Raw genomic sequence first — 12595 nt, forward strand, 5'->3', positions numbered from 1 at the left:
ACGATTCGATACTGGAACCGGAATTCGAAAATCGGTGTAGCCGAAGTCAGTTAAATTCACCTTATAGTATGTTCACATTTGCGCTGATATCAAGTGATATACGGATATACTTGATATCCGATGATATCATGTGCGATATCACTTGATATCCCATACAATTTGATGTCAACGCGTATCACCATTTTGGCATGATATACGGGATATCATGTACGATATCATCTCGAGTTGTCAAAAATCGCAACTAGCAACACGGATAAAGGCATTGAACACACTTATTTATGAACGTCACTTTGTGAGTGACACACGCTTAAAAATAGTTACTCAAAAATGAGTAAGATCTCACTCATCTACAGAAAAAGTGGAACAACTCTAATTTAGAGTAACTCCGAAGTTACTCAAATTTGAGTTCTTCCACTGGAAACGATATTTGGGTAAAATCTACTCATTTACTGAGTGATACTTTATTCGTACATGTACAAAAATAGAGTAACTATCACTCAAATTTTGAGTGAAATTTTATTTCACATATACCAAATTTGCAAAAAAAATTGCTCCTTTTCTGAGTGTATTGTATTAAAATGTTAAATAATTAAACTCAATACTATATCAAGTGGTGGTCGCTTGGAGTAGTGTGTCAATCGCAAATTAACATACATGTCAGTTATGCTCAGGCACCAATCATACACTTATTCCTCATAAATGACATTTGAGCATATTCGTTTCCATTCTAAAGCACAACACGAAGCTGATCATTCCGGTTTTTGCAGACACAACACCGTTTGTGTTGATCGACTCACCCTCGAAATACGCGTCTCACTAACAAAAAATACAACCTGTTGCTACAAATGGTTATTACAACTTTTAGACTTATCGCGAATGCGAATAGTAACTATAAAACGAGATTTTGCGTTAAACTCAAATTTAGAGTAGGAGTTACTCAATATCATTGATGATAACTACTCAATTTTTGACGTTTCCATGTAACATTTGAAAATGAGTAACTAGTACTCAAACTTTGAGTAACTCTTTCTAAGCGTGCAATAAACAATCATTATAATTTCGAATTTTTCAACGAATACTGGCGTTCGGAGACCATTAAATGCAAGGCTTAAATTATTGATTGAATTGTAGGAAAGAAAAGCAATATTATTGATCTAACTCCTAATGGGAACATTCAATATGACAACTTGATTGTCAAACGATATCATTTCGATCATATGTGAACACTTCCACGTGATATGCGTATCATCTCGGTATATCAAGTGATATAAGCGCTAATGTGAACATGGTATTAGAAGCTGTATAGTTTACATTTCTCGGTTAATTTTTTAAAAGGGCGTATAAGCAAGTGACAGTTTCTCTTTAATCACTCTCTCTTTCGATTATTGTGATGTGATTAAAAAGATTTTCTTTGATATCACTCTTCTGTTTGAAAGTCGAAAGTTTCGGGTATCATTTCATGCAAAGAGTTGATAAACGTGGAAACCGCTTGGTAATTAATAGAAAAGAAAGTAAACAAAGAGAAACTTTCACTTGCTTATACGCCCTTTTGAAAAATTAACCGAGATTTGATTCAAAATGTTTCAAAATCAGTGTAGACATCTTTGAGAAATCGTAGCGCGTATTAAATTTCTGAATACCTTCCGAATCGTAAACTGAATACCACTAAAACTGAAATAAGTTTATTTGGTTATCGACTATCGAAATCTGCAAAGCCGAAAAACCTGATCAATTTAGGTGAAATAGACACCTATACTAATCACCCTATATCTTATAAACCGGAAGTCGGACCTGATTAAAAAGTAAGATTTTTTTTTATAAGATTTTAAGACCATTTGAATCATAGCTGGTTCTTAGATTTTATTTGAATCTTAGATCGGTTAAGCCATCTACGAGAAAAATGAGTTGCATTATTTTAATTTCGTTTCACTGTGGTTCCACAATCAGAAGTCGGATTCAAACGTAATTCAGGAACCTTGTTTGATAGCATACGACTTTTCATATGAATCTGAGTTTGTAGAACACCGTTGAGTCATCTCCGAGAAAATGCAGTGAAATTATTTGTCACACACGTATTTGCTGATCTCGACGAACTGATTCGAATGTGTGGGATATGGATACGAAATGTTTCATATTTGACAGCTACATCAGTGTCAGAACGAAAACCCACCAACATTCGACCGACGGCACGACCAGGCACTCCGAAGAAAAATCTGAAGAAAAAGTGTTCGTGAGTGATTTACCGACAGTTACCATAAATATAGCGACCCCTCGATAATCATGAAAATAATCTTCTTGAGCAACACTGTTTAAGTTGCTACAAGGAGCGCTACAATAAATAAACAAATCATTTGAGAAAGTTGTGAAACTTTTATATAAATTTAAATTTTGTTTCAACGTTCTTTTTAGATTTGCGCCGACCACAATAGTACAATAACCAAATCTGGTACTAGAAGTAGTGTTGCGACAGAAAGGCGTCATCCTATATCATCCACAGCTACCCATTAGCTCTATCTGCAGTGTAGTTATCTAGCTCATCCATGATGATGGTCTTTCTTTTTAGGAATATCCATTCGAGTTTCCGAAACACATCACTTTTGCTTAACATACTGTCAACCAACCCGGAAGTTAGTACCAGTCTTCACGAAATGAAAATGAGACTTCATTGAGACTGATGATTGGACTGATAAAATGTTTCGCAATGACGGATTGAATGACTGCAAAACTTAACACCATTTAAAAACTCATTTATATATCAGATAGTCATTATAGATCCATCATCCATGAATATTGAATTGTCTGGAAGCCATTTTTAATATGTTCGAGCACCAGCAAGCCTCAACGAAGACCTCTATCCGATTAAACTAAATGATAATTCCACTCGAGGCAGTTTGTTTTGTTTACATTTCCCAAGTCTCCAATATGCAGTAACCAAGGTTATGGTAACTGTTATTTAAAATCAATAATCTATCAACTTGTGTTGCAGTTTCAATAGTGTTTCAGGCGATTTCGTTTTGACATAACCAGTTACTGAGGGGTAGTTAAATTTGCGATACAGTTTCGATAGACGAGTGGCAGGTCGTGTCGTCGATTCGACGCAGCAATCCTTGACCACGAACGAGAGGAACCAGTAACTAACATCGACCTCTTTCAATCACAAGCTGCTGAGGAGGTAAGACGTGACCACAATAGACCTGACATGCGGAGTGATTCCCTGCAATTCTGTCTGCAATTTTCACAGAATGGTATATGGGTATTATGTTCTTCCAGCATTTATTGCTGTAAGTAGTTTAAATCAATAGATTTATGGAATTGCTTTCAACCCGAGAATGCTGCCATCGTCTGGTTTTCATATGCCATATTCGAATAAACCATGCTAAAATCGGTCCGAGGCAAAAAGTCATAAAAAAAAATGCTGTGCACAGTTTTTTTTGGTACTTAGAGACAATTGTATGTTACAGTATAAAAAATCGTTGCTCCCAAGTATTGCTTTGTCATACAGCGCTCAAAACTTCTACTGCTGGAATAGGGGGAAAAGTCGCTTATACAAAAATGTCGATATCTCCGTTAAAAATGGACGCATTTTAACAATCTATGGCTTGTCGGATAGCTATTACCGTGCGGAATTTAAGTATGGAAACATATTCTGTTTTCAAGGTCAAGTGCGACAGATACTGTCAAAAAATTTGAAATGAAAATTTTGATTTAAAACTTCGTATAACTCAAAACGTAAACATCCAATCTCAAAACCATCCAATAGCGCTCTGGGTGACGGGGAGACCTTTCATTTGCAACTAGTTTGATCAAAATCGGTCCAGCCATCTCTGAGATCTCGACCTCTTTGTTGACAACACAAATACAGACACACACACACGGACATTTGATCAGTTCGTCGAGCTGAATCGATTGGTACATAACATTAGGCCCTCCGGGCCACAGAAAATTTTTCTAAAGTTTGAGCGAATTCTACACCTATTTTTCATATTTATAAAAAAGGGTAAAAAGTAAATATTGAATAAGATGATGTTTGTTTTTCGAATTTCCGCTCAACGACAGCGGAACTAAGATCGTAAATTACCGCTTCAAGGCTGAATAAAAGTAAGTTGGTACGCATAAAAAGACTAGTATTTCGCGATTGAATAAGTTTACAGAACTTTTCATTAAACTTCAATGTTACAGCAATTGACGGTTACGTTTCCACAGTTCGAACAAAATCTAGTACCTTCCTCTCGATGAAACCCATAAATTCGATGTGGTTGGCAACATTCCACTCGATAATCATCTTGGAGTAGTGGCAGCTGTTCAAATCGTTCCAAAAGAAGACCCTATTCATCGATCAAAGTGCAGCCTTTATGTTTCGCCAAAAACAAGAGTCTTGCACGCTTTTCGGCCGGAATTCTGTTTCATGATGCGGATCGCATGTTTACTGGATTTGGACTGATTTGTATCCTTTCCTGATGAGAATATTACACGCCGTTTGAATAATGGAGTTGTATAGGGCTACCACCATTGATGCACCCCTCGCCCGGCAGCAATTCACATTCACTTGAAAACTACTTCAAAATAGGATATTTTCATTATTTGTTGTATTAGCAAACGATAAACTCGGATTTTCCAGGAAAAAGAACATCAATGAAGTAAAATAAGAAGATAAATGAACCAAGATGAGAGCCTTGCGTGATGAAAAAATAGGTATCTAATTGAATGATGGGCAATGATCAGCAAGTCAACTGTAAGAAAAGGCCGTTCAACCTGATGAAAACAATTTAAATTAGGAAACTACACATAGTTATTTTCAAAAAAAAACTTCATTTCAGCATTATAAGAATAAAACTTGGAACAGTTCTCTATCGCCTTTCCTTACTTCTCCTGCGACGGCTGTTCGAATAATCTTCGTCTCTCCCTCGGTTAGATCCGTACTCTCGGTCACCATGCCTTCGACTACGAGACTGTTCAAACTCCTCCCGTCCGCCGCGGTCGTCTTGGTTCCGTCCTCGATTCTGGTAATTCTGGTGATGGTCTCTGCGAGAATCTTCCCGCTCCGTATAACGACCATCGTTCCTTCGAACTTCGTTACGCTCGTTTTCCCTTCTTCGTCCATTCGAATTGAACCGATCGTTTTGTGGTTTCGAATATCTTCCCTCGTCTGATCCTGGTTTTGTTTTTTTCTTAGTTTTTCTTTTCTTTCGATCGTCTTCTGATTCGGACGAACTCGAACCGGAGTCCGATGAAGATGATGACGATGACGAGGAGGACGAAGATGAACTAGACGACGAGCTTCCGTCTTCCCCCTCGGCAACCGGAGCGGCAATCGGTTGGGCGATTTGTTTGGGTGCATGCTTGAGAAAATGTCGAAGTTCATCCGTTAGACCGCCCAAACCAATGGAAGTGAAAAAGTTAATCGAAAACCGGGTATTTTTCGGGTTATCTCGCGGCAAAAGTCCTGAAAATGGTTCCGCCAGTGTCGGATCCTTAAGACGGTTGTTCAACTTCACCAGACCCATGTATTCCGCAAGTTCTTGGAACAAAATTTTAACGAAAATTCTGCTGGAACTGGTCGTGTCCTCTTCGTTCATACGAATGCAGCGCATGACATCCCAACCAATGGAATCCGTGAATAGCAGATGGGCAAAAAACTTACTTACGTTACGAAGCCGGTTGGTGTCTAACCGATGCGTAGTTGAGTAGGTGTCCTGTAAAGAAAAAACAATTCAAATATGACCCATTTCACCCAAATAATACAATTGTATCTTACCTGAAATATCTGTTCAAAAGGTTCAATATAAATTTTATTAATCGTGCAAAACCGTTGGGCTAACAGCCCATAGAATTTCTCGTAGGTTCTTTGTTCCGCACAGCAATCCAAAAACATATGACACAATTCTTGCTCCTGACCTGGTTTCAGTTCCATTTTCATCAGTTTGTGGGCACATTCTTCATAGTCCAAACTAGAATGTATCGTCAGATAAATTGTCCTTCGTAATGCAATCAGGTTAGTTTCCGTATTGTCCACAATCAGTTGTTTCTTCGCGGAGTCATCCTCATCGTTGCTACCACCGTCGGAATCGTCGCCACCTTCGGAATCGCTCCCGCTACCACTACCGCTCGATGATCCAACCTTTCCGTCATCACCACTCGCATCACTTCCCAAAATTTCCTTGCTTATAGCCTTGTATTTGGCCTCGTTCGCTTCATACTCATTGTCTACCTTAAAAACATCTAACAAAAAAAACGTTAGTTCCACGGATAACAAAATTCCAAAAGAAAAGCGACTTACTCAAAATATCCTGCGTTTCGGTGGCTTCGTCTAGCATAATTAAATGCGTATACTGATCGTCCTCTTCCACCAGTTCCAGTGCTTCAGTTACCGCCGGATGATCCTTGAACCCGTCTTTCCGAATCTGGAAAACTACCTCAATCATATACTGGACACGCTTGTCCAGTTTACCCTCGTGAAGGATATTCTTCAGCATCTCGAAGATGGCGTTGATGCCTTTGCCGGACACTTCGGTCAGTTTTTGACCAACTTCTTTCAGAAATGCTATGGCGACCTCAACCGAATCGTCGGTTGGATTTTCCACCAGTAATGTTAGAATTTCCAGGGCAAGAATTTCATGAGCCACTCGCTGGTTTACCAGATGGGCTACGAAGCGAGACGAGGATAGGCAAATGCTTTTGTCGTTTCGACGGAATCCTCGCTTGAACTGGATGACCAATCGCTTTAGCAGAAGTTCTCCTATGTTCGGAAATTTCGAGTTGATTATTGCAACCAGTGCAGCGTAGACGTGCGTGAATGTCGGTGATGCTGCTTGCGCTTGGATAATTGATCGGCAAAGTAGACCTCTTCCTCTGACAATATTTTCTCTCAACAATTCTCTCGTGATGATGCCTATATTATCCACGTTTACCTTATTAATATAACCATGAATAGATTTTTTCAAAGCTTCCCATGAAATTCTCTGGTACGCAGCGGAAGTTTTGTCCGTTATCTCTGCCTGCATCATTCGCAGTTTAGCCGGCGGAATATATGCTCCTCCCGTCTTCGACGTGAGCAAATCAACAGTTCGTCTGATGGCTGGTTTCTCTTTCTGCAGCAGGGCTTCATCACCCTCGTCCTTACGAGCAGGCTTGGCTGGTATCGGAGCCGTCTTCTCTTTGCTGTTACTTCGGGAGCGTTCGCCCGGTTCTAAGTTCTTACGATCTTTTGAAGTACGACGATCCTTACGTCTGCGGTCTTCATCCTTGGATCGAGAATGGCTTCGCCTTGATTTAGGTTCGTCATGTTTGTGTCGTCTATCTCTACCTCGCGAACGAGACCGCGATCTGGACCTCGAGCGAGAGTCACGATCTCGACGCGATATCTTCTTACGGGACCTACTCTCTTGTGCTTCACCGGGTGCAGAACGGGGTGAGCTGCTACGTTCACGCTTTTCGTGTCGCGACTGTGACTTCTTTTCATCGGACATTCCACAGCAGGAATCTACTAAAATCTGTTTTGAGAGGCAAAAATTAAACAACAAACACTCACAAAATACGATTGTCGACGATATGCTAAATTATTTTTTTGACAGATTTGCAGAGATGCCAGGTAAAAATTTTCTATATCTTTAGACAGGGTTGCAAAAGTCTGAAAATTGGATTTTTTTCATTTTTCTATACAAAGTATGAAACGCAGAATTGATTTGGTGAGCAAAAAAAATCAAAAGAATGGTGTGATTGAAATGTCTATAAATTTTGACGAACGTCTGCGAAATACTTGATTTTCAAAAGTCTGCAAAAAAGTCAGGAATAATCTGCAGACCTGGAATCTCTGCGCTTTGCCAACTTCATTAGTGTAGCCCTTCAGAAACATTTATGATAAACATGAAATATTTCAATTAACAAATCCTACACCGTAAAAAACAGTCACAGAAATTATATTTTCGTTAGTACTTGAATTTGAAGATATTTTGACCTGGCTGGCAAACTTTCTGGATGATATCTACATAAAGTACGTCAAGTCACTGAATGTTGGGGATTATTTCAAACTTTAACTTATTCAGTATGTATATCTAAACGTTATCGTTATAATTGTTGAATATTTTCCCAAATCGAAACGATTTCCAAAACATCAATACACACTAAGATTTGATTCCGTTGTTCGGTAATTTCTTTGATGGAAACTCACGGTAATCATTAGAAATAACCGATGTTTCGGTAAATGAATTTTATTTTACAAATATTATGCAATTTTTTTACCGGACAATCAGTTTTACACATGTTTTCATTACAGAACTCTGTAAAAATATTACAATTCATACATTAATTTAGAATAGTTGCCAAGTACGGCAAACCGAATTCCTGTAAATACTGATTGTCGTGAAAACTAGCTGTCAAACAGTTCCTAAAATTTTTAGTAAGAGTATTTTTTTTAATCAAACGAAAAAAAATATTAAGGATTTCGTCGAATGGATTGAGATGTTTTCAAAACATTAGAGCTCTTCAGAGCTTCATATCACTATGCCCACTTCATATCACTATGCCCACTTATTGCCAACTCATATCGTTCGAGGATAACTACTGATAAACATTTTTTTCTTGTTTAGTGAATATGTAGGGCAATAAAACAGTAGTCACTGGGTCTAATTTGCTTCACTCGTTTCTGTGAAAAATGTCCAAAACCAAAAAAGTTGAAAGTTTATGTTGCTTTTCTAAAATCTTTCGGATTCATTTAAATCATTTAGGGGTTAGCCAAATTTTGTGCTAGGGCGCATAACCGTTTTCATTATTTTTACGTTTCGTCTTTGACTCATCAGTGCAGAGCAGTTCAAATTGAACTGCTTAGTGCTAAACTCGGCTAGTGCTTCATTTAAATGCAAAATTTTAACAAAACATAAAAACAAAATAATTACCGAACCATTCGGTAGATGGTTTACAGAACTGTTCGGTAGGTGTTTGACAGTTCAATAAAATTTTTATTACCAAATGGTCAGTAATCAATTGAATTACCGGCTTGTTGAAAAATAAGCTTTTGAAAATTCGGTAAATTTTTTTCGAATTATACGAAACTTGCTAAGGCTGTGAACCATTTTGCGGTTAATTTTCACTTTTGGTTAAAATCTGACACTTGAGCGGTTATTTTGTGTCGAGTAGTTAAATTTAACTAAAACTGCGGTCCATTTCAAAATTTGTCGGACGGAAAGTTATTCGAGTTTACTTTCCACTGGAAATAATTTCAACTAAAGAATTAATATTAGAATTTTCATTGCAAGATTTTTTTAGTGTCGGAAAATAACTATCGATCGGTCAAAAATAACCATGCTCTCGAGCAGGGTTATTTTTGACAACATCAAATTTACCGCTCGAGTGTCAGATTTTAACCAAAAGTTAAAATCAACCGCGAAATGGTTCACAGCCTAAGTGCATGCGTATGAATAACGGAAAATTAAGAGGATTACTTATGTTTCGAGTACGTAGAATCGTAAAATAGTACTTGATAGAATAGACATTCTATCAAATTTTCAGCTTGATACTTGGATATTTGTAAAAGTTACGCTGTATTGAGTACATCTGCAATTGTGCGTGTCCTTGATTTAGTACAATTTCAAAATGGAATTGAATTTGTCATAACGAGTTTGCATTAAATTTTGCGTTAAAAATGATATCAATGGTTCGACGACATTGCAAATGTTAGAAGAGTGTAACGATACTGTAATGAAAACAGTCGTTTATCAGTGACACGAACACCACAAGTGGTCGTGAGTCTGTGAATGATGATGAGAGAAGCGGTAGGCCATCAACATCGAAAACCGACGAAAACATCCACAAAATCAAAGAATGGATAACTGTAGACCACTAATTGACTATTAGAGAGATGGCAGTTGTCGTGAAACAATTTACCGAAAAAGACCAGGTTATGTGTATGTTGTAACGCAACCCTAACAATGCGTTTAGCCAAAGACATCATATTAACAAGATATCCAGCTCACACATTTCCCGAACAAATCATTGGCAACATCCTTTTTGCGAGCATGGCGCCCTGAGACGAGCCCGCATTGAATCTCGTACATGGGAAGAGAAATGTCAAATTCGTGCGTACACGTTTCCGAAACATATTTGCATTTCTCTGGCAAAAAAAAAACATATTTGTATTTCTTTGGCTCTGTATTCTTTAAGATTAGCACATCGCCAATCGAATATAATTTAAAGTCGAATCAAATATTTCGACAAGACAGCACGAATTATGAGATTTTTCTGAACAAAATCAAAATAAGTTTGAAATTGAACAGTTTTCACTTCACTCATATATATGCGGTACGGTTCAAATAAATGAAGCATTACTTTAACAAAGAATGATAAGGGTTTTGGAAAATAAGATATTTTATGTATTTTTCAATGCATTTAGCGAGTATTTGTACGTAATTTGGAGAAATAATGATTACGGAAGATAGTCATGCATGAAACTCTTCCGTGTTATTCTCTATAGTTAAGATATAGCAACATATCCTTAGGGGGTACGTTTTACCCCATCTACCCCTATATTAGTTTTGCTCATACCCTCGTTGCTAAGTGCAAAGCAAAAACAGATTCGTGAAAAGTGTTTGTTTGATAAAACTAGCCTGGGTCAGTTTCAGTTTTCTCAAGCGAAAACGACATTAGTTTGCCTGCTTTCCATGGGCCATGCTGAATTATTAATGATAGTTGATTGTATGTGACTAGCGACTTTGGCAGTGCAGCCAATTTCTTTTATATAATAATGCATGTTATTTGCAATTCATTATTCAAATACTTGTCATGATAACAAAAATTTCGTCGTATTTTGTGTGGTATTGAGTTATCCAACATTTGGATATTTTATAAATATCTATTTAGAGTACCTACACGCAAAGAAATTGAGCTTTTTTTTCAAATAACATATCAATTAGTAGATTTTTAAATCTGATTCATGTTAATCTCAAGCTAGAATATGATTGTTTCCAACCATTTTCTTCCTTAACCATCAACAATGATCTCTGTTTAACCCATTATGTCCTAGCGTATGATATATCATACTATTCTATTTTTCAAAAAAATGTTTACTGTGGAACTGCACCCAACAGCTTCATCGACGACACGACCTGCCACTCGTCTATCTAAACTGTATCGAAAATTTAACTACCCCTCAGTAACTGGTAATGTCAAAACGAAGTTGCTTGAAAATCTATTGAAACTGGCAACAAAAGTAGAAAACTGTTGATTTTAGATAACAGTTACCATGGCTATGTATGTTTTTTTTTAATGGAACGGAACATATAAATAATCTCAAAACAAAAACAAATTGTTTCTGTGAACCAGAAGAAATGCGGATTTCTGTGAATCAAAAAAAAAATAGGACCAGCTTAGCATTGAATTTCACCCAAAACACCCCGAAAAGGCTAACATATTGCAGCTATTTGACTAGATGTGCGTAGCGCATGGTGAACGGGCGGTAAAAAATATTACATTCGATCGGATTGCCATCGAGGCGCGGATTGATTAGAAAAAAGTTGCTAGCAGGGCATATTCGCTTGTACTAGCTATGAATCACCAATTTACCAAGGACATTAACTCTATTTTCCCTCCATTGCAGATCAAATACTTCGGTATAAATGAATCCGTTGGTCTTATTTCGCTTACCGAGAAAAGCGAAGAAAATTCGTATGCGGAAAATCCCTATTCGAAACATCTGGTTATCGTGACTGATCGCGAATCACATCAGCTGATCATCGAGGCGCACGAGCTAATAAGTAGAGTTTGTGCGTTAACGTATTCAAACCGGGAACTCAAGCGGAGGTTCTGGAAACACTTATTTAGGACTAAAAAGTCGAAATGATTGGACCTCCTATGTACGATGATACGGAACGTGATTTCGTGAATCACGCCGATCGATGCGTCAATCTCTTTTGAAGCTACTATCAAGCGTGTACCGGTCATAGTGGCCGTATTGTGGAGGATAGCGATTGTACACGTTCTACCTTGAATAACCGTCTAATCGGGACCTTCCCGAAATTGGAGCGCCATTCTACCGAACGAGAATGGGGGCACCTATGTTTGAATCAGGTCGCGGGTTGGCCTAGATACATTCTAGAACTCAATCCAGACCGTCGGGAACAAATTAATTTTTTATTTTTGTATCCGTATTCTACATCATTACCGTTAGAACATTAAAAAACGCTCGATCGATAAATTGTTTATATTTCTCGACCATGAATTTGATTTTTTAAGAAACCATTGTAGCTAGAACATGTTGACTTGTTAGCATTTCCATTGAGTATAATGGTAAGATGACCTTCTTTGGATTTCACAGTAGAAGTTACTGAAATATTCAACAAAATCTGTAAAAATGTGTACCATTCGCGTATCTTTTACGTTTTTTTTTAAATTGTTTGTTTATTTACTTTGGAGCTCCTTGGTAACTAGTTCGTAGCAACCTAAACAGTGTTGCTCAAGAAGATTATTTTTATCATTATCAAGGGGTCGCTATATTTGCGGTAACTGGCGGTGAATCGTTAACAGACAATTTAATTGCCAATTTTTCTTCGGAGTGCCTGGTCGTGTCGTCGGCTTCATGATAACAAAAACAGGTAAACTGCACTAC

At 37.6% G+C, this 12595-nt stretch overlaps 1 protein-coding gene and 1 long non-coding RNA gene across 4 annotated transcripts; one reads left to right on the forward strand and one right to left on the reverse strand.

Moving 5' to 3' along the window:
• The first annotated feature begins 1587 nt into the window (after positions 1–1587).
• Positions 1588–4647, forward strand: LOC131431971 (uncharacterized). Of its 3 annotated transcripts, none has more exons than XR_009229764.1 (3): positions 1588–1802; positions 1858–4098; positions 4180–4647. It is a non-coding gene; the product is annotated as an uncharacterized LOC131431971 (long non-coding RNA). The 3 variants fall into 3 exon arrangements; XR_009229765.1 differs by having other exon boundaries at positions 1858–2942; positions 3004–4647; XR_009229766.1 differs by having other exon boundaries at positions 1858–2230; positions 2410–4647.
• Positions 4648–4702: 55 nt separating this feature from the next.
• Positions 4703–7557, reverse strand: LOC131431970 (pre-mRNA-splicing factor CWC22 homolog). Its single transcript, XM_058597967.1, has 3 exons — positions 6278–7557; positions 5756–6219; positions 4703–5693 (listed from the first exon to the last, which is right to left on the reverse strand). Exons 1-3 carry the CDS (start codon positions 7464–7466, stop codon positions 4848–4850), a joined length of 2499 nt encoding a protein of 832 aa, XP_058453950.1. The 5' UTR covers positions 7467–7557; the 3' UTR covers positions 4703–4847.
• Between the last annotated feature and the right edge of the window lie 5038 nt (positions 7558–12595).

This window comes from Malaya genurostris, chromosome 2 (assembly GCF_030247185.1).
Source record: "Malaya genurostris strain Urasoe2022 chromosome 2, Malgen_1.1, whole genome shotgun sequence".
Classification (NCBI taxonomy): Eukaryota; Metazoa; Arthropoda; class Insecta; order Diptera; family Culicidae; genus Malaya; species Malaya genurostris.

Bases quoted from the DNA above. Each gene is read 5' to 3' on its own strand.
- LOC131431970 (XM_058597967.1), bottom strand. From the start codon at position 7,466: ATGTCCGATGAAAAGAAGTCACAGTCGCGACACGAAAAGCGTGAACGT. The intron at 6,220-6,277 runs GTAAGTCGCTTT...TTTTTTTGTTAG, and splicing joins CGAAACGCAGGATATTTTGA to ATGTTTTTAAGGTAGACAAT. The intron at 5,694-5,755 runs GTAAGATACAAT...TTTTCTTTACAG, and splicing joins CTTTTGAACAGATATTTCAG to GACACCTACTCAACTACGCA.